Source organism: Rhodnius prolixus, unplaced genomic scaffold (genome assembly GCF_049639745.1).
Source record: "Rhodnius prolixus isolate KJV_2025 unplaced genomic scaffold, Rpr scaffold_14, whole genome shotgun sequence".
In the NCBI taxonomy this organism is placed as follows: domain Eukaryota; kingdom Metazoa; phylum Arthropoda; class Insecta; order Hemiptera; family Reduviidae; genus Rhodnius; species Rhodnius prolixus.
Genome location: NW_027411594.1, coordinates 8,216,786 through 8,239,464, shown reverse-complemented (window position 1 = coordinate 8,239,464; position 22,679 = coordinate 8,216,786). Strand labels below are relative to the sequence as shown.

The 22,679-nt window shown below is 36.8% G+C and overlaps 1 protein-coding gene across 4 annotated transcripts in view; it reads right to left on the bottom strand.

The window, feature by feature from the left end:
* Positions 1 to 4,525: 4,525 nt before the first annotated feature.
* LOC141451803 (uncharacterized) overlaps positions 4,526 to 22,679 on the bottom strand; it is a 35,548-nt gene continuing 17,394 nt past the window's right edge. For 3 of the 4 annotated variants that reach the window (XM_074123480.1, XM_074123479.1, XM_074123478.1), the window contains 3 exons: positions 20,431 to 20,558; positions 18,094 to 19,658; positions 13,976 to 15,376 (listed from right to left, as the gene is read on the bottom strand). In XM_074123480.1, the coding sequence (XP_073979581.1) occupies positions 15,149 to 15,376; positions 18,094 to 19,658; positions 20,431 to 20,464 (1,827 nt within the window). In that variant the 5' untranslated portion in view covers positions 20,465 to 20,558 and the 3' untranslated portion in view covers positions 13,976 to 15,148. Of the gene's footprint in view, positions 4,822 to 13,975; positions 15,377 to 18,093; positions 19,659 to 20,430; positions 20,559 to 22,679 lie in introns of those variants that run through there. The other variant, XM_074123481.1, reaches the window with a different exon arrangement.

Below are 22,679 nucleotides of genomic sequence, written 5' to 3'. Positions count from 1 at the left end.
TTAACTTTCTTGATTCTGCATTACATTAGAAGTATGAAAGCGGAAATATAATGTTCAAAACTTGTTTATTTTGGTCATTTTTAGGATATCAATTTTTATTGCATTATTCGATTACTTATCAAATACCTATGGGGGAAAAATTAGTAAAAAAATTTTTAATAGTATTTTTCCTAGAAATAATCACCAAAAACGATTGGCTAATCTCATTGGCGAACGGGATGTGTGATGTAGGCGGGCTGAAGCTGATGACGTATGACAACGTAAGCCACTCCCTCACCAATAATAGGACAGTTATCTAGTACATAAAATGGTGCACATTCATTTTCATTCAATGATCTAGATTTTACCTTCTTTTACTTTAGGAAAATATTTCGTTAACTTTCTTGATTCTGCATTACATTAGAAGTATGAAAGCGGAAATATAATGTTCAAAACTTGTTTATTTTGGTCATTTTTAAGATATCAATTTTTATTGCATTATTCGATAGATTATTAAATACCTGTGAGGGAAAAATTAGTAAAAAAAATTTTAATAGTATTTTTCCTAGAAATAATCACCAAAAACGATTGGCTAATCTCATTGGCGAACGGGATGTGTGATGTAGGCGGGCTGAAGCTGATGACGTATGACAACGTAAGCCACTCCCTCACCAATAATAGGACAGTTATCTAGTACATAAAATGGTGCTCTTTCACTTTCATTCAATGATCTAGATTTTACCTTCTTTTACTTTAGGAAAATATTTCGTTAACTTTCTTGATTCTGCATTACATTAGAAGTATGAAAGCGGAAATATAATGTTCAAAACTTGTTTATTTTGGTCATTTTTAGGATATCAATTTTTAATGCATTATTCGATTACTTATCAAATACCTATGAGGGAAAAATTAGTAAAAAAAATTTTTAATAGTATTTTTCCTAGAAATAATCACCAAAAACGATTGGCTAATATCATTGGCGAACGGGATGTGTGATGTAGGCGGGCTGAAGCTGATGACGTATGACAACGTAAGCCACTCCCTCACCAATAATAGGACAGTTATCTAGTACATAAAATGGTGCTCTTTCACTTTCATTCAATGATCTAGATTTTACCTTCTTTTACTTTAGGAAAATATTTCGTTAACTTTCTTGATTCTGCATTACATTAGAAGTATGAAAGCGGAAATATAATGTTCAAAACTTGTTTATTTTGGTCATTTTCAAGATATCAATTTTTATTGTATTATTCGATAGATTATCAAATACCTATGAGGGAAAAATTAGTAAAAAAAATTTTAATAGTATTTTTCCTAGAAATAATCACCAAACACGATTGGCTAATCTCATTGGCGAACGGGATGTGTGATGTAGGCGGGCTGAAGCTGATGACGTATGACAACGTAAGCCACTCCCTCACCAATAATAGGACAGTTATCTAGTACATAAAATGGTGCTCTTTCACTTTCATTCAATGATCTAGATTTTACCTTCTTTTACTTTAGGAAAATATTTCGTTAACTTTCTTGATTCTGCATTACATTAGAAGTATGAAAGCGGAAATATAATGTTCAAAACTTGTTTATTTTGGTCATTTTTAAGATATCAATTTTTATTGTATTATTCGATAGATTATCAAATACCTATGAGGGAAAAATTAGTAAAAAAAAATTTAATAGTATTTTTCCTAGAAATAATCACCAAAAACGATTGGCTAATCTCATTGGCGAACGGGATGTGTGATGTAGGCGGGCTGAAGCTGATGACGTATGACAACGTAAGCCACTCCCTCACCAATAATAGGACAGTTATCTAGTACATAAAATGGTGCTCTTTCACTTTCATTCAATGATCTAGATTTTACCTTCTTTTACTTTAGGAAAATATTTCGTTAACTTTCTTGATTCTGCATTACATTAGAAGTATGAAAGCGGAAATATAATGTTCAAAACTTGTTTATTTTGGTCATTTTCAAGATATCAATTTTTATTGTATTATTCGATAGATTATCAAATACCTTTGAGGGAAAAATTAGTAAAAAAAATTTTAATAGTATTTTTCCTAGAAATAATCACCAAAAACGATTGGCTAATCTCATTGGCGAACGGGATGTGTGATGTAGGCGGGCTGAAGCTGATGACGTATGACAACGTAAGCCACTCCCTCACCAATAATAGGACAGTTATCTAGTACATAAAATGGTGCTCTTTCACTTTCATTCAATGATCTAGATTTTACCTTCTTTTACTTTAGGAAAATATTTCGTTAACTTTCTTGATTCTGCATTACATTAGAAGGATGAAAGCGGAAATATAATGTTCAAAACTTGTTTATTTTGGTCATTTTTAAGATATCAATTTTTATTGTATTATTCGATAGATTATCAAATACCTATGAGGGAAAAATTAGTAAAAAAAATTTTAATAGTATTTTTCCTAGAAATAATCACCAAAAACGATTGGCTAATCTCATTGGCGAACGGGATGTGTGATGTAGGCGGGCTGAAGCTGATGACGTATGACAACGTAAGCCACTCCCTCACCAATAATAGGACAGTTATCTAGTACATAAAATGGTGCTCTTTCACTTTCATTCAATGATCTAGATTTTACCTTCTTTTACTTTAGGAAAATATTTCGTTAACTTTCTTGATTCTGCATTACATTAGAAGTATGAAAGCGGAAATATAATGTTCAAAACTTGTTTATTTTGGTCATTTTCAAGATATCAATTTTTATTGTATTATTCGATAGATTATCAAATACCTATGAGGGAAAAATTAGTAAAAAAAATTTTAATAGTATTTTTCCTAGAAATAATCACCAAAAACGATTGGCTAATCTCATTGGCGAACGGGATGTGTGATGTAGGCGGGCTGAAGCTGATGACGTATGACAACGTAAGCCACTCCCTCACCAATAATAGGACAGTTATCTAGTACATAAAATGGTGCTCTTTCACTTTCATTCAATGATCTAGATTTTACCTTCTTTTACTTTAGGAAAATATTTCGTTAACTTTCTTGATTCTGCATTACATTAGAAGTATGAAAGCGGAAATATAATGTTCAAAACTTGTTTATTTTGGTCATTTTTAAGATATCAATTTTTATTGCATTATTCGATAGATTATCAAATACCTATGAGGGAAAAATTAGTAAAAAAAATTTTAATAGTATTTTTCCTAGAAATAATCACCAAAAACGATTAGCTAATCTCATTGGCAAACGGGATGTGTGATGTAGGCGGGCTGAAGCTGATGTCGTATGACAACGTAAGCCACTCCCTCACCAATAATAGGACAGTTATCTAGTACATAAAATGGTGCTCTTTCACTTTCAATCAATGATCTAGATTTTACCTTCTTTTACTTTAGGAAAATATTTCGTTAACTTTCTTGATTCTGCATTACATTAGAAGTATGAAAGCGGAAATATAATGTTCAAAACTTGTTTATTTTGGTCATTTTCAAGATATCAATTTTTATTGTATTATTCGATAGATTATCAAATACCTTTGAGGGAAAAATTAGTAAAAAAAATTTTAATAGTATTTTTCCTAGAAATAATCACCAAAAACGATTGGCTAATCTCATTGGCGAACGGGATGTGTGATGTAGGCGGGCTGAAGCTGATGACGTATGACAACGTAAGCCACTCCCTCACCAATAATAGGACAGTTATCTAGTACATAAAATGGTGCTCTTTCACTTTCATTCAATGATCTAGATTTTACCTTCTTTTACTTTAGGAAAATATTTCGTTAACTTTCTTGATTCTGCATTACATTAGAAGTATGAAAGCGGAAATATAATGTTCAAAACTTGTTTATTTTGGTCATTTTTAAGATATCAATTTTTATTGCATTATTCGATAGATTATCAAATACCTATGAGGGAAAAATTAGTAAAAAAAATTTTAATAGTATTTTTCCTAGAAATAATCACCAAAAACGATTAGCTAATCTCATTGGCAAACGGGATGTGTGATGTAGGCGGGCTGAAGCTGATGACGTATGACAACGTAAGCCACTCCCTCACCAATAATAGGACAGTTATCTAGTACATAAAATGGTGCTCTTCACTTTCATTCAATGATCTAGATTTTACCTTCTTTTACTTTAGGAAAATATTTCGTTAACTTTCTTGATTCTGCATTACATTAGAAGTATGAAAGCGGAAATATAATGTTCAAAACTTGTTTATTTTGGTCATTTTTAAGATATCAATTTTTATTGTATTATTCGATAGATTATCAAATACCTATGAGGGAAAAATTAGTAAAAAAAATTTTAATAGTATTTTTCCTAGAAATAATCACCAAAAACGATTGGCTAATCTCATTGGCGAACGGGATGTGTGATGTAGGCGGGCTGAAGCTGATGACGTATGACAACGTAAGCCACTCCCTCACCAATAATAGGACAGTTATCTAGTACATAAAATGGTGCTCTTTCACTTTCATTCAATGATCTAGATTTTACCTTCTTTTACTTTAGGAAAATATTTCGTTAACTTTCTTGATTCTGCATTACATTAGAAGTATGAAAGCGGAAATATAATGTTCAAAACTTGTTTATTTTTGAAATGTTTAGGATATCATTTTTTAATGCACTATTCTATTACTTATTAAATACTTATGGGGGAAAAATTAGTAAAACAAATTTAAATAGTATTTTTTAGTACAGCAGAATCGCCCACAGTGTCGATGTAACACCATCAGGCATGTGAAGAGATTTCTCGATAGGCAATTCGATGGGCGTGTCATATCGACTCGGGCGGCGATTCAGTGGCCACCTCGTTCTCCGGATTTGTCAACTATGGACTATTTCCTTGGGGGATACCTGAAAAACAAGGTGATTATTTATAACTTTTTTTTTTTCTTATTTCTGCTTATCTAAAAGCATTTCGAAATCTAGGTGTATCAGAATCAAATCCGGAATTGCATCTGTAGATGAACTAAAGCAGAGAATAATAGATGCCTGTAACTCGATTAAAGCCGAATCTATTTTTTTGACAGTAAGGGACAATTGGCAGGAAAGTGCATGACTATGCATCTCTAATGGTGGAGGCCATTTCGAGTATGATCTGTAATATTAATGAGGAGTAAAATTTATAATAAAATAGTACTTTTCTTCTTATTCAATTAAAAAAACTGTTATAATATTATCATTTTGAAATTTCTTATAAGAATCGTGTTTTCATTCATAACTTCTAAAATATCGCTCACAGAAAAAAAAAACGTTCGAGTAAATTTTTCTTTAAAAAAAATAGAGGAATCTATTTCTGAATTAAAAACCACACCTTCCCATTTGAAATAATAATAATAATAATTACGGGAATTCTCCTTTGGTTTTCTTTAAATTGCATTTTCTGGAAATCCAGAGTGAATCAAGAGTTCCGTTTCAATGTTATTGCCATGTAAGTCTAATGGTGAGGGAAAAGAATGAGGTGTTCCTAATAATAAATTTCGGATAGACAGAACGGGTATTACAAGGGAATTTTAAAACTAGGAGGACGAAGAATTCAGATATCTGTTTGGATGGGACAGAGGCAGAAGGTTGCACATGGTTAAGATAACAATATTAGCATGATAGCCGGCCGGCTTCATGTAGAGTGTAACGCTCGTACTTGACTAACCATCTAGAGTAGTCTCGAGTAGTGTGGATTACTAATGGAGTTAAGGTAGACAGGAGGAACACCATGGAAGACAAACTAGTGTTCACCGAAGTGACCAACGAACGCCGGCCCATCTTGGGCAGCCGGGGGGGGGGGTTACTTCTGGATACCCGCACAAACAGCATGGAGAAATGCCGTAGTGTTTTGTCACAAGGACCGGGAACTGTTTACTGAACAAGAGTGTGGAAGGGTTTCAGGAACGTAAGGAGGAAGGGTTAGGAGACATGCATTTTAACGACTCTAGTCACGTACATATTGTGTGGAGGGGATGGAGCAAGAGGGACATCAGCAAAGGTCTGCATACTGCAGTCCCTTTAGTGCTGTTGGTTTTAGAGCCAAAGGGTATATTGGGGGGTAGGGTTGTTCCAAGGGAAGGCGCTCCCAATGCCGCGAGGGCAGAACTAGGATCATCTCTCTCTCTCTCTCTCTTGTAGTCGTCCAGGGACGGGTCCAGTAAAGCAAAGAGAAGTGAGACAGTGCTACATGGGCTTGGCCGAGACAGAGAGGAGATGGGAGGCCGAACAACGCAACAAAACCAAACCACCCACTCTCCCAGCGCCCATCACTTTATCTGGATTTACAGTAGCGTAACCACGAGGGGAGCAGCATCCAGAGCTAAAGATTTATGTCGGCCCCCTTAACTCAAAGAGAGAGAGCGTCTGCAGTGAGAATCGCTACGACATTTTAAACAATATCGCTGCGCTGCAGCTTCTTTTCCCCTCCACTCCGGCAAAACAAACCCAAAGCTGGTTGCCTCAAACCTTTTTTTTTCTTAAAAAAAAACATTCATTTCTATTCAGAGGCGTTCGCTGAATTTTGAGGCAAGCAATCAGATTAAAAAAAAAAAATATTGTTACAGAAGTTTTTAGCTCAACAGCTTTTTTAAAGACAACTAGAATTAATTGCGTAATCATTGGCACTTATTTTAATTAAATATTCTCTTCTTGAAATTGTAAAACTGCATTCAAGTACAAGATCACAACGATCACGCTCACGGCCGCGCGGTTTTGCCCGTACCACTTGCTTGCGAGCGTTACAATCGAAAACCTAAGTGGAATGGACTATTTGGGCGTTTTACTCGTTTATGTAAACATTACAAATGGCTACCTCGAAAATAAGTCTGAAGCTTGAAGAGGTTATTTTTAAATTTTAACCCCGTTTATAAGCAGTTATAATAAACTTTATTAATTATTGGTAAAGTTGACTTATATTAAATATATATATATATAGATATATAATTAAATTTTTATATTACTTTTTCGGGGAGTATTTATAAAATTTACGTTTAAAAAAAATTAAAATGTCTTTTGTGGCAACAGTAGGATATTTATTAATGCAACGTAATAATGCTTTAGAAAGTTCTTCATCTACGAGGGTCGTTTGAAAAGTCCGTGCAAAGTCAGAGAGATAGCACCACTGGCGCGTATCGAGGTTATGTTTAGTTAGTAGCATCTCTTGGAAGAACACACACCAAGTTTCAGCCAGATCGGTCTATTTCTTTGTGTTTGGCATTAGTTTGAATCGAGGAAGTCGAGTGATTTTCAAAAAATGGACGAAAAAGAATTTCGTGTGTTGATTAAGCACTACTTTATGAAAGGCAAAACGCCTCAGGAGACTAAAGAGAAGCTTGATAAACATTATGGTGACTCTGCACTTTCGATTAGAACAGTTTATAAGTGGTTTCAAAATTTTCGGAGTGGCCATATGGGCACAAGTGACGATGAACGTTTTGGACGCCCTGTTGAGGTTACTACTCCAGAAATCATTGATAAAATCCATGATATGGTGATGGATGACAGAAGAGTGAAGGTGCGTGAGATTGCTAGTGCTGTGGGCATCTCGAATGAACGGGTACATAATATTTTGCATCAACATTTGGACATGACAAAGCTATCCGCAAGATGGGTGCCGCGATTGCTCACGCTTGACCAAAAACGAAATCGTGTGAAGTGTTGCAAGGACGGTTTGCAGCTGTTCCAGAAGAAACCGCAGGACTTTAAGCGTCGTTTCGTCACTGTGGATGAAATATGGATACATCACTACACTCCTGAGACCAAAGAACAATCTAAACAATGGGTTACCAAGGGGGAATCTGCGCCAAAAAAGGCGAAGACCGTTCCTTCGGCCGGAAAGATTATGGCGATTGTCTTTTGGGATTCGCAAGGAATAATCCTCATCGACTATCTGGAAAAGGGTAAAACTATTACAGGTGCATATTATTCATCGTTATTGGACCGTTTGAAAACCGAGCTGCAAGAAAAACGCCCACGATTGGCCCACAAAAAAGTCCTTTTCCATCACGACAACGCACCAGCTCATACCTCAGCAGTTATGGTCGCAAAATTAATGGAAATAGGGTTCCAACTCGTTTCACATCCCCCCTATTCTCCAGACTTGGCTCCCTCGGACTACTATTTGTTCCCCAATATGAAGAAATGGCTGGCGGGAAAAAGATTTTATTCAAACGAGGAGGTGATTGCAGAAACGAATGGCTATTTTTCAGACTTGGACAAATCCTATTATTAGGAAGGGATCAACAAACTAGAGCAGCGTTGGACGAAGTGTATAAGCCTAAAAGGAGACTATGTTGAAAAATAAAAAAGGTTTACCCCAAAAAATTAAGTAGTTTTTATTTTTGCACGGACTTTTCAAACGACCCTCGTAGTTCCGATGAAATGTGGAATGCAATTTTACAAAATCGCAATAACTTAGCAACGTGTTATTAACTATCAAAGTGTAATTGGTCGTTATTCAGTGATTTAGTATTTAAAGGGACAAGTAATTTTTCATGTCATTATTTTTTTTAGACTTTCAAGAAACACATTCAATTATTTACATGAGATAATACTTTCATTTACCTGATATAAGTTTTTCGGGCGCCATCTTTTCTTTTAAAAATTGCGCCAAATTTCTGAACGCCCCTCTTCGACCCAGCTCTTAAGGTGGGTGGGCGCTGTGAGCTTCTCGTGAGCGAAAATAATGTCATTAGTGTCGTTTTCGCCAAGACCACTACGACCGCGGTCGTCATGTGGAACGACGGCTGAAGGTACATTTTGATCGTTGTGAGCGCTTAGTGGAAAGCAAGGTTATTCAAACATCGTTTCATTATGATTTCTTTTTTTGAACTTTAAATGATCAATAAAGCACCAATCATCAACTCTACATGCACTTGAAACTTAATCAAAAAAACACAGCAATGAGTTATGGGATAACATCTTAAAAAAAAAGAAGTTACATTATACTCAAATTGAGGAGGCGTAGTTAAGAAATTGGTAGCTTGCATTGTGCTGCTACCTTGTGAACAGTTATGCCCCTACTCAGTGGAAACGTCCTTTATGTTTTTGCAAGCATTCAACCATTTCCCGCGCCATTAGCTGCTTCGTTCACCACCAGTTGACGTCTTCACCAAAATCTTATTGTAATATGGCGCTGATCGTCTTCAAGAATTTTTGGCCCAAATTAAATTTATAATTAAATTATCTAATATGGTTGCTTCACATCACGCATGATTATTGTTTCCCTGACAGGGTTTCGAATCTTTATATATCATCAGAGGATTGATCAGTTTCGTTAAAAAAAAAAATACTACGTCTAAATAATAAAAAACTTACTTAAATAGCCATAGAATCTCAGACTTCTACATATATTGGAGAAGACCGATCTTGCAATGAAATATCTACGTAAGAACATACGAACACACAGACAAACCAAAGTGGTGGGATATTGAGTTAACTCCCCCCTCCAAATACCACGTCCTAACAGGATAAATTACTTTTCTCAGCAGATGAAAATGGATTTTTGGTGAGTGTATGTGCGTGTGTAGTAACTGAAATGTATGGTTGAGTAAACAAGTTCCGGCTGGTTGTGCGGACCGGATGTATCTGTGGGATATAGAAGGAACATGGCGGGCGGTTTTGCTTACCAACACGCAGCCAGTCCATCAGTAGTATACCACACACAGAGAGAGTTTCAACCACATCATTACAAGCCCATCTTTCGGTGGCTTAGGATGGGTTTATAATTTCACCTGACATTCGTGTTAAAATATTTCAAGACAGCAGAATAAATAACTATTCAGTTTCATCTATTTCCTTCACTAATTTACTAAATTGTAATTTTTACAGTTTCTTAACGCTTGGTAAAAGGAAGTACTGATCTCAAGCCAATTCTAAATTTTCAGTGGCTCTTTGAAATACTGAACAAATATGTACAAAATAAATCCTGTTAATTTTTCTAGAAAACTGCAGAACAGGGACGGCTCAACTTTTTGAGGCGAGGGTCAAATTTTGTTCATTTTTTTTTTTTTTTAGTACTAGCTCTTGGGTCACTAATGCACAAGAGTTAAGTTTAAACAATTTTAAACTGAATATTTTCAAAACTAAACATCTTTAAAAATTCAGTTGGCTTAACTGGGTAAAACGGGACGAAACAAGGTGCTATGGAAGTCACTTTTTTACAAACATAACCTGAACAAAACCTTACAAAAGTGTGTTTTATCTGAAGAAAAATCTAAATATGGTTATTTGGCTTCGGGTTGTCGATTTTTTTGTATTAAACAAAATATGAGTAAAATTATACATTTTATTTCGATATTTTGTAAACACTTTTTTGCTTTATTTCAAATACTACAAAAGCATTTGTCGTCATTTGCGTTTTTTAGAACTGTAATGATCAAACTAAAGGTTATAGATAGCATTTAAATTGCTTTTGTGTCAATGCGTGATTGAAAAAAAAAAATACATATAGAATATAAATTATCCACACAATTCCTTGGCTGTGTAAGCAAAGAACCAAAGAGACCCTGTGTTTAGGCGGAAATCAGATTACTCTGATTACAGGCCTATACACGGGGCACGGTAGGTTCAAGAAGCATCTGCGCAAGGTGGGGCTTATCAGCTCGGAGTCGTTTTGCAGATTATGTTAGGAAGAGGAGGAAACGCCTGTTGTTCGATTGCGTTGCAATCGAGCGTTTGCGCTATGAAACCTTTGTAACGTTGAGGCCGAAGGAGATAGTAGCGCAAAAAGAACTAGTAGGGAAAGTCCTCAACCTCTTTAGGAGGGGAGGGTTCGCTTACTAGAACTAAGAAGGGGCTGGCACAATAAGTCTTTTGTGGCTGCGGTGCCGTGGGGCGTAAGGTCCCGTCCCATCTATTATCTAATCTAATCCACACAATTAGAAAATCTAAATCAACCTCCGGAATCGCATAAAGCTTTCAACCGGAGTCACAACGACCTTGTGGACCTGCGTAAACAAACAAATGGTTGCCTAGCAATTGTGTGGGTCAGTGAAAAAGCTTGCGCGGGTCATAGGTTCACCATCACTGCTGTAGAAGATTTGTTGTAAGTTCTACGGTTGCTAAGTTTTACAAAAAAAACGAAACTCATCCCTGGTTGTAAGTACTTTACATGTGATGTGTTTGCCCCTTGACGGATTTCCGCTTCTTAGCACAAAAAAGCAGGGCTGCGTACAACACATGGCCGCCCTGATTCTTGCATGACCGAATTCTTTTGGTTCTTGGAGTGTTCCATCTCTACAAAACATTAAGGCATCACGTAACTTCTATTATTTCTTGTAGTCACCACCTTCAAGCTTTTTTTTTTTGGCTGCTCATTCTGTAGACTCTCGAGATGCAGCCAAATCACCCCCCCCCCCCCAGCACTTACCGGGTAGGATTCCTCTCCTACTTCTACTGAAGACCACCAGGTCTTCAAATGCTCAACACATCAAATCTATGTTCAAATCCACAAAGTTATCATCTCAAGGCAAACTTTCCTCTATCCTATCTGATTAAAATATAATCTCCAAAATGTCTAGGGTCTGGGAGATGACGCAAGAAGCAAAATCCTGCGATCGAGTGCCCAGTCACGTTTTCCATCTATCTCTCTCTCTCACACACAATGTCAAATCTAACCTTTGCCTTTCTCCATCTTTGCGGCAGTCACAGTGCTGGGTTTGCCAATTCTTTGCCGATTGAAATACTGCGAGAACCAATATTTACTCTAAAGAGCAGAGTTATCCAAACATTCTGTCATTTTAAGAAGCAAAAGAGAATACTCTAGTGAACAATCACACAACTTTCTCTTACTTCATTTTCTTACGATTGTAACTCATTAATATTCTTCGAATATCTCAACCATATTTAATTCTTACGATAATTATACTTATCTTTTTTAGATTGATGTCGTTCCTACAAGAAAAAACAACAGCAAGAAGATCGTGATCAAAGAAATGGGTTAAATTGATTCCACGTTGTTAATCGCACTTTATTTACATATAAAACATAAACATTATTTACACCTATAAAATAATTTGATTAAAAAAGAAAATAAATGTCTAAAAGATTTATTTACAAATTTAAAAATCCAGAAGTTTCGGCACTCTAAAGTAACATATGTACCTCTTTTTTACAATTCCAATTCTTTAGACCTCCACAAAAATGCAATTGATTGGATACTTTCCATAAAAAGCAGCTTGAAAATTGATTATTTACATCAGAAAGTATGATAGGGTAACTTTGCTCCGCTCTCAAAGTGGGATTATCCTAATTTAATGGGGGGGGGGGGGGAGAGTTCTGGAGCATAATTTGATACATGTTGGCGATGTAACACTTTGGGGAATTTGTAGAACGCGGATGTCGCATGGGTCTGTCACGATGGTCTGCCAAATATTAATGCTATCCATAAGCTTTTAGGAAAATTAAATTAAATTAATAAATAATAAATTAAAATGAGCAAAGGATTGCATGTCTCTCTGGATAACCGCATAACTGTCCTAAATATTTTATAAAGCTTTTTTGATAATTATACTGTGCCTCAGTTGGGGGATCATTTCCGGTTTTTTTTTTTGTATTCAATGGAAGGAATTAATATGACTTCCTTTTTCGAAATCATCAGGCAAAATGACGACTTAAAAAAAAATTGGTTTTAACCCTCACACGACTTTGAGCTTACTAGAATTATCAAGGTTCTAACTTACCCATTTTTCACCCAGAACCTGTCCTGGCGATCACCAAGGGTGCAGTTCGTGAGGCTCTCAGAGATTGGATCTGGAGAGAACAGGAAAAGAACTGGGTGATGCTTCCTGGGGTCAAACACGGCAAGAGTGTCCATGCCCTTGGTGTGTAAACACAGAACCAAAGAGACTCCTGGGCTTGGGCAGGAATCAGATTACCCTGGTTACAGGCCTATTCACAGGGGTACGGCAGGTTCAGGAAGCACCTGCACAAGGTGGGGCATATTAGCTCGGAACCGTTGTGTGCAGATTGTGTGAGGAAGAGGAGAAGGAGACGGCCCATCACCTGTTATTCGATTATGTTGCAATCGAGCGGCTTTCTTTGGAACTTTTGAGACCAGGGGAGATAGTAGCGCAGAAGGAATTGATAGGGAAAGTCCTCAACCTTTTTAGAAGGGAAGGTTTCATCTATTAGACTTAAGGGGAAGGCACAATAAGTCTCTTGTAGCTGCGGTCCCGTCCCGCCTTTCAAAATCTAAAAATCTACACATTTTTCAAAAATATTAAAACGATTGATTCTCTTATATCACCCAAGATGGTGGATTCCTTCAAATACTTAGGAGCAACTGTTAACACAATAAAAAGGAGAACGCGATGGCTGAAATCTAATCCTGCAGACGACAGCAGGATGTAAGTTTTTTCCTTACAAAGGATATTAAAATATCTGAACCGCTCTTGAACATCCAGAGATCGATGAATTATTTTGGTAGCAATCCGATTGATCGTGACAACTGAAACATGTGACCATTTTTTTTTTGTTATGGGAAAGAAAAGGTGCCCGTGTTTCGCGCAACGGGAATTGGCTGATTCGCCCAAAAAAGAGAAGAAATCAGGAAATTGGACATTGTTACGTCAACAATACTGAGACAGAAGTAGCTTGTTGGATACGGAATACTGGTACTTTATTGCTGAATATTATATTTTCGAAGGAACCCATTGAAGCGTAATTTTTCAAATATATTTAATAGTCAAAGATCTGGGGAAGGTGCCACGGTAGCTGAGCGGTTATAGGCTAGACCCTCAAAGCTAAGATGTATTGTTGGTTTAGTGGGTTCGATTCCCCAGTCTTAGGCCTTGGATTTTATTTAATGGTTTTAATCTTGTAAGACGGCCCATTAGCCGAGCGGTTATAGGCTAGACCCGCAAAGCTAAGATGTATTGTTGGTTTAGTGGGTTCGATTCCCCAGTCTTAAGCCTTGGATTTTATTTAATGGTTTTAATCTTGTAAGGCGCCCCATTAGCTGAGCGGTTATAGACTAGACCCGCAAAGCTAAGGTGTATTGTTGGTTTAGTGGGTTCGATTCCCCAGTCTAAACCTTGGATTTTATTTGATGGTTTTAATCTTGTAAGGCGCCCCATTAGCTGAGCGGTTATAGACTAGACCCGCAAAGCTAAGATGTATTGTTGATTTAGTGGGTTCGATTCCCTACTTGGATTTTATTTAATGGTTTTAATCTTGTAAGACGCCCCATTAGCCGAGCGGTTATAGGCTAGACCCGCAAAGCTAAGATGTATTGTTGGTTTAGTGGGTTCGATTCCCCAGTCTAAACCTTGGATTTTATTTGATGGTTTTAATCTTGTAAGGCGCCCCATTAGCCGAGCGGTTATAGGCAAGACCCGCAAAGCTAAGGTGTATTGTTGGTTTAGTGGGTTCGATTCCCCAGTCTAAACCTTGGATTTTATTTGATGGTTTTAATCTTGTAAGGCGCCCCATTAGCCGAGCGGTTATAGGCAAGACCCGCAAAGCTAAGATGTATTGTTGGTTTAGTGGGTTCGATTTCTAGTCTAAACCTTGGATTTTATTTAATGGTTTTAATCTTGTAAGGCGCCCCATTAGCTGAGCGGTTATAGACTAGACCCGCAAAGCTAAGATGTATTGTTGATTTAGTGGGTACGATTCCCCAGTCTAAACCTTGGATTTTATTTGATGGTTTTAATCTTGTAAGGCGCCCCATTAGCTGAGCGGTTATAGACTAGACCCGCAAAGCTAAGATGTATTGTTGATTTAGTGGGTTCGATTCCCTACTTGGATTTTATTTAATGGTTAATAAAAGAAATTTACCAGTAAAGTATGTTTGCTAGTCGCCTCCGTCTACGACACCTAATTTGGTAGTTGAGAGCTGAAGCCCGCCTGAAAAAATAGGCAACTACTTTACTTTTTAATAGTCAACGATCTGGAGAATACGGTACTATTTCGCCTTTCGCTTTGTAGACAAACACCTCATGCAACTTTTTACGTAGAACAGAAATGCTGTGAAACATGATGTTTTCTGATAAATTCTTTTCATTCGACATGAAATTAATAATAAGGACAGGGAGTCAGCTGACTCTATCCCTTCAACTCCTCTGCAGTTTTTGGTTTTGTCGACTCTGATTGTTTCCATAAGTTACACAATTTAAGAATCAATGGCTTTTACGACCAAATATATAGGCTGACATTTAGAAACCAATTCCGTTTCCACCAATGAAGAATTCACGTATTATTTATTCAACTCAGGTTCGATTGCCACTGCATCCTCTTCTACAGAAACTTTACGATTTCTTAGTTTACTAGGTATTACAATTTTTCCTTTATGATTCTCATCATAGTATAAAATTATATAACAACAAGCTGCTGACATTATAATCGCCACAAAAGCTGGTAAAACGATTAGTTGCCAGGTTTTGGATGTGGTTTCCATTTTTGCGAGCAGAATTGCCAGGGGCACCTGAAAACAAAATTTAATGTGAAAACTTCCCATGACTTCCTCTTCCCATTGGGGGCGTGGGGCAGTTTGGCTTCCCTGCGTGCATTCCAGCTTATCTGCATCATGTCACACTAAATTTAGTGTTGCTCAGGAAATGCCCCTTTTTCTCTGGATCCCCATTGAACCAGAAATATCTCCTGTGAAGCTTCAAGTTATTATTAGAGAGTCCAGTTTTAAGAGAACTCCATTGTCAGTAGATCAAACTAGTTGTAGAGCAAACTTTTCTCTTCAATTTGGTATAAGTTTCATTAAATTCTGAAGAATAGAAAGAGAGATATAGGGGTTTGAAATTTGAACGATTTAAAAAACATCCAAAATTAAACCTCCTATATCTCATCTCCTATTATGACTAAAACAACGCAATTTATATCAGTTGTAGAGCAAACTTTCCTCTTCAATTTGCTATAAGATTCATTAAATTCTGAAGAATAGAAAGAGAGATATAGGGGTTTGAAATTTGAACGATTTAGAAAACCTCCAAAATTAAACCTCCTATATCTGATCTCCTATTATGACTAAAACAACGCAATTTATATCAGTTGTAGAGCAAACGTTTCCCTTCAATTTGGTATAAGATTCATTAAATTCTGAACAATAGAAAGAGAGATAAAGGGGATTGAAATTTTAACGATTTAGAAAACCTTCAAAATTAAACCTCCTATATCTCGTCTCCTATTATGACTAAAACAATGCAATTTATATCAGTTGTAGTGCAAACTTTTCTCTTCAATTTGGTATAAGATTCATTAAATTCTGAAGAATAGAAAGAGAGATACAGGGGTTTGAAATATGAACGATTTAGAAAACCTCCAAAATTAAACCTCCTATATCTCGTCTCCTATTATGACTAAAACAACGCAATTTATATCAGTTGTAGTGCAAACTTTTCTCTTCAATTTGGTATAAGATCATTAAATTCTGAACAATAGAAAGAGAGATACAGGGGTTTGAAATTTCAACGATTTAGAAAACCTCCAAAATTAAACCTCCTATATCTCGTCTCCTATTATGACTAAAACAACGCAATTTATATCAGTTGTAGTGCAAACTTTTCTCTTCAATTTGGTATAAGATTCATTAAATTCTGAAGAATAGAGAGAGAGATATAGGGGTTTGAAATTTGAACGATTTAGAAAACCTCCAAAATTAAACCTCCTATATCTCATCTCCTATTATCACTAAAACAACGCAATTTATATCAGTTGTAGAGCAAACGTTTCCCTTCAATTTGGTATAAGATTCATTAAATTCTGAACAATAGAAAGAGAGATATAGGGGTTCGAAATTTGAACGATTTAGAAAACCTTCAAAATTAAACCTTCTATCTCACTAGAATTTTGTAATGTTACGCTTTTTTGTGCACTTTCTGACGATCAACCCTTATACAACTGTCTACCGAACTGTTTTAATTGTAGAAAATCATTTATACAGAAATGTTTATATTTTGATCCGAACTAAGGTCAAATTGAAAGACTAGCCAGATTAATTGATGTCCAAGATAAGAAAAAAATTTGGAGTACCTTTATATTTTTTCTTATCACTTTCAAGGTTCGCAAAGTGCTTTTTATTCTCTTAAAAAATGTTCACACTAATTGAACTAATGGTGGTCCATAACATTTTTTTCTCAATTAAGGGTATTTGTGGAAGAGGAAGTGGTTGATAGGGTTCTCCATAATGTACCCTTTTAGTACCATAACTTTGTCCCTTTGCTAGTTAGACGTGTTGTAATTGTAGAGATTTTCGATTTTGAACTTTCACCGAAAATTTGGGGCCGTACTAAGGGCCCCTGGGAAACAAAACATATTGCAGGAAATTAAGGGCCGTACTAAGGGCCCCTGAGAAACAAAACATATTGCAGGAAATTAAGGGCCGTACTAAGGGCCCCTGAGAAACAAAACATATTGCAGGAAATTAAGGGCCGTACTAAGGGCCCCTGAGAAACAAAACATATTGCAGGAAATTAAGGGCCGTACTAAGGGCCCCTGAGAAACAAAACATATTGCAGGAAATTAAGGGCCGTACTAAGGGCCCCTGGGAAACAAAACATATTGCAGGAAATTAAGGGCCGTACTAAGGGCCCCTGAGAAACAAAACATATTGCAGGAAATTAAGGGCCGTACTAAGGGCTCCTGAGAAACAAAACATATTGCAGGAAATTAAGGGCCGTACTAAGGGCCCCTGAGAAACAAAACATATTGCAGGAAATTAAGGGCCGTACTAAGGGCCTCTGGGAAACAAAACATATTGCAGGAAATTAAGGGCCGTACTAAGGGCCCCTGAGAAACAAAACATATTGCAGGAAATTAAGGGCCGTACTAAGGGCCCCTGAGAAACAAAACATATTGCAGGAAATTAAGGGCCGTACTAAGGGCCCCTGAGAAACAAAACATATTGCAGGAAATTAAGGGCCGTACTAAGGGCCCCTGAGAAACAAAACATATTCCTTAGATGTTACTAGAGTGGTCAACCGCAAGTAACACTTGTATTGAATTTTTTGTTTTTTTTTTCAAGATTTTGTTTAACACTTCCTAAACTCTGCCGCCTACAAACTGAAATCTGCGGAATACTTGCTGGACACAGCAATGGCGTTAGGAATCAAACTGGAGTGCTGTGAGATATCTTACTGAGGGCACGTTGGATCCTCGCTCAATGGAGTCAGTATAATGCAATAAACTTACCTCCTCACTATTGGCCAGTCCCTCTTTGACAAGTCCAGCTTTACGCAGATCTTCCACAGCCTCATTAAAGGCAACAGTATTGCTCAACAGTTCAACAACGGCAGCATTCAATACGGATTCCATTGGGTTGGCTGACAACAATGCAATAGTACTATTCGTGTACGATCTACTCTCGCTGGTGCGAAGTAATTTAAAATCCTTTCCAAGGATGGTACAATGGCTGACATTAGCCAATATATTGGTGCCAATCAGTTCAGCGTCTTCAGTTTCCTTGGCATCATCACAATGGAGTGAGATTCTAGTCGGTTCGGCCACGCTGTATATCCAGCCGTTATTCTCCTTATCAACCAGCCAGACTGGGCGATGTGGTTTTGTGAGGAGATTATGTTTACAGTATTCCTCCATGTTTTCCTTTTCTTGGAAGAATGTCGCACTTGTACAAGTTGGCACATGTCTGGCAGTTAAGATCATAACTGGTGGACAAATCTTCGGCAAAACACTGGTACATTGTTTCAAATCATTGTAGGAGAGTAAAGCGTAGTATTGTTTATTCTTGCTAACTAGAAAATACTCGCATTCTAGTTGTATACGAGTAATTTTATCAAAATTTTGGACCATCATGGGAACACCATGTAGTTTGTACAAATCAAATCCTTGTTCTTCGGAAATCAGTGGTAATCGCACTGATAGCATGATTAAATCATTATAAGCAATGGCAGTGACTTGGGCAACTTTCCTGTATTTGTACATATCCTCTGCACGTAGCCCAAAGCTTGGCTTCAAATCGAACGGAACCATTGAGCTAATTTTCATGGATTCCTCTTTCAATTCTTGGTCGCTGATCAAGGAAAAGCTAAGCTTACCTTGGGCGGCCATTTCGAGGCCAGATTGCAGTTGATTGGCCAGTAGCAGTGAATGTAAGCTAATTGCTTCTAATAAACGAAAATTTGAGGACAAATTTATTAATTTTATATATATTTTTTTTGGCTCAAGTACACTGCTTCCAACTCTTGCATCAAACGTCTGAAATTCTTGACTGATGTTCGCTGTCAAATAGATCAATTTTTCCGTATTTTCTTCAATTTTTTGATTAAATAATTTCTTAATTGACATTTGATACTTAGAAGATGATTCTTGACTAGCCATTCGCGATTGTAGTTCAAGAACTCTTCGTGATAACTCTTGCATCTCTTCATTGCGGTCACCACCAAACAATGCTTTAGCCCGTTCATTTATAAAATGTTTCCCACTGTCTTTGTTCAACATATCCGTCAATCCTTTGTTTACGTTTAACAAATCCTCTGCAATGGAACGCAATCTATACAGTTCTTCTCCGTATGATATTGTATCAGTGATAATGGATTTTCTAACAATTTCTTCCAAATTCTTTACATTTTCTTTAAAACGTTGTGCATTTAAAAAATATTCTGTAACGTTCATCACCAAGACTATGGTCCAATGGTCGTCATCCATTAGCACCTCATCTTCTTTTAGAAAGACTAACCCAGAAGGACTAAGATATGTATCGTGTACCAGCTGTCTGTGAGCATGCGCGTTACGTCTAGCTGAAACATAAACAAAAAACATCTAGCGTGAAACCTCTCTCTCTCGATTTTGCCTAACTCACAATGCCTATTGAGTAATTTTGCCTAACTAAATAAAGTGGCCATTATGCTAAGTGAAATTCGTTTGTACATTTATATTAAAATTAATAAAAGTGTAATTTTTTTTCCTCTATCTTTGGACTACACTAAGTGTACTTGAAGTATCGACTAAAAAGGTTGTTGCAATTTCTAATTGACAAAAACAAAAAAAAGGACCTTGTGAACGTTTTAGACTAAAGCTGACCTTTGTGAGATAAAGTTTAATCGTACCACTTGTCTGCAAAAGTGAAGTGTAATTAATTACTTCTTTTTTTTTCAGACGACCAAATGAGGTATCGTAGCAGAGGCGACTTAGAAACATATTTCGCCATAAATTCCTTAGGTTAGCTTAATGGTTATTAAGTAAAGTCCAAGGCCTAGGCCGGGAATCAAACCCAGTACCTCCATTCTCTAGGGATCTCTTAATTTCGGAAACTGGAATAGATCGTAAGATTTTCCTTTCCTTGTTTGTATAAGAGAGAGAAAATAAAGCCATAGTTACTTCCACATGTTAGACAGCTTATCTCTTTCTTATCTAAGCTTTAAATTTTCTTTTATGGGCAAAATATTCCCCAAATTATTGTTATTAAATTACTTTCTGTTTTTATCTTTAAAAATATTGTTAAAAATAAATTGTTCTTAAGAAAAAATGAATAGAAAAGTCAACTCGAAGGTAAGTGAAATTTATACTAACCCAGAGAAAGTGCCAAGAGTATGACTATCCACATCTTGAGGCGCTTTCCTCGGTGGACGTATTATTAGATGATATTGCCTTTAAGGAAGCCTAATTTTCTTTCTTCTTTGTCAATTTTCCATCACATTCTAAAAAAAAAGAAAGAAGTTTTGAACTGTATTGCACAAAGGTGACTTAATGAGAAATTTAAATAGTTTATAGTTTAGCGTTTACAATAGATGAAATTAACAATAGTTTTCAGATAGAAGTTTAATGAAATTAAACGTATTATCGCATTAAAAACAAACGTTCTGTTTATAAATTTAAAATGCAGAATCAGTTAATAGTCTTCAGGCTAAAAAAAGACGAGGTTGTTGCTCCGAAGAGTTGAAGGCTAGAACGCAAGAGAACGATGGGGATACCCAGGTAGACTGTTAAGGAAAGGTTAAGGTTAAGGTGACCTACAGGGAGCGTGTTCAAAAGAGGAATGGTCATGGTTGGTAAAAGAAAAAGGTAGAGACAGATGGGTCAGGAACTCTGGACTAGGTAACTAAGACAATAACCGAACGATTGTGGAGAATTTCACATATTATACATTTCGGTCTGTCTATACAGGAATCATTAATCTGAGTTTACCTGGGTTCTTGAAACTTACTAACTGTCATCTCACAGAAACAGTTTGGATTTGAGACAGTTTGAATGCACACACATTATATTCATGATGATCAAAAATATTTATTTAAAAAAAATTTCAATCTAAAGTCCTTCGGCACATAGTCAACGCTCCTTATTATGTATCCAATTTAACCCCTCCTAAATCCATTTTGTCTATGACCTAATACATTCTCAGCTTCCTCAGTTTCCATAATAGCTTAACCATACATCCTAATCCCACAGCTTGTGCCTTATCCACAACAGCCCATCCCGAAAGTCCTCCTATCTATCTATCTAATTGGCGTTACAACCCTTGGTGGGTCCTAGCCTCCCCAATGAGTCCATTCCATAGTTCCCGGTCACTTGCAGCCGCTGCTTTCCAATCTCTCACCTTTAACAGGTTTCTTGCGTCACTGATGACACTATCCTCCCATCTTAACTTCTGCCTACTCCTCTCTTTCCAAGCCTATCTCCATCTCGAGCGAATCGATCCGCCATCCATTCTCGTAACATTCCCCGCCCAGATCAGTCTTTATCTCAGTCCATACATCTCCTCTCCCTACATCACAGGACCGAAAATCCTTCGAAGGATTTTTCTTCCAAAGATCAGAAGCCTGTCCTAATCGACTCTGGGAACAGTCCATGTCTGAGAGGCGTACGTCAAAACTGGGCGAATCAATGTTTTATATAGCCTCACTTTCGTGTTCCTAAGTTAGGAAATAGCATCTGTTAGCTATCGTTATTCTTTTGCCGATCTCCTGCGAAATGATATTGGAGTTATTGACTTGGGAGTCAAGGTACACGAACTCTTCAACTTTAGCAAACAAAAAAAAGAAGGAGTCTATTTGAATACCGTCTCCAGGAGGCCCATTGCCACGTCCGACGTACATGTATTTTGTTTTACTTTCCAACAGTCCTCCAGGACGCCTAAAACGACCTTGGCCCCGTGACCTTTTATCAATTTCCTAACTATTATCACAACTTTAAGAGAGAGTTGCAGCATTGGCTGGCCTCTCACTTCATGCCTCCTCCATTGTGGCGCTGGGATCCACCAGGATTTAGCAAACAATCTGTGTTTAACTTGATATTAGACCACATTTACATGATGTAGTTATGTACAGGTTGTAAAAAATAAAAAAAACAGGATAATTCAAATTAAAGTCCCTTCCAGGAAAGTGAGCACGGGCAGGCTCCTCCTCTGGAGAAGTGGTACGCATCAACCTTGACCCCGGCACAAGAAAGTTATTCCCCGAATATCGCGTCACACTAACAAGTACATTATATTTTTGAATCTTTTCAACGCTAAAAATGAACATTTACTTTTACCTATCTTGAGCAATACGAAACAACGAAAGAGGCAATTACTGTACAAATGATCTGGATGAGCCGTGTGAACGAGTTTCCTTGAACTGCGATATGCTTGACTGTTTTACTCCAATAATTGCCCACTAGAGATAAAAAAAACATTTTCAATGTCAAAGTCAGAACTATATAAAGCGGCAGTAAATGTTGATGTAAATTAAATTGTATTTCTTAGTTCAAAGTTGGATCGATTCAAAGCGGCACCCCACTACATTATTCTTTCATTTCATTTCTTATTGACATTATTTATTCAC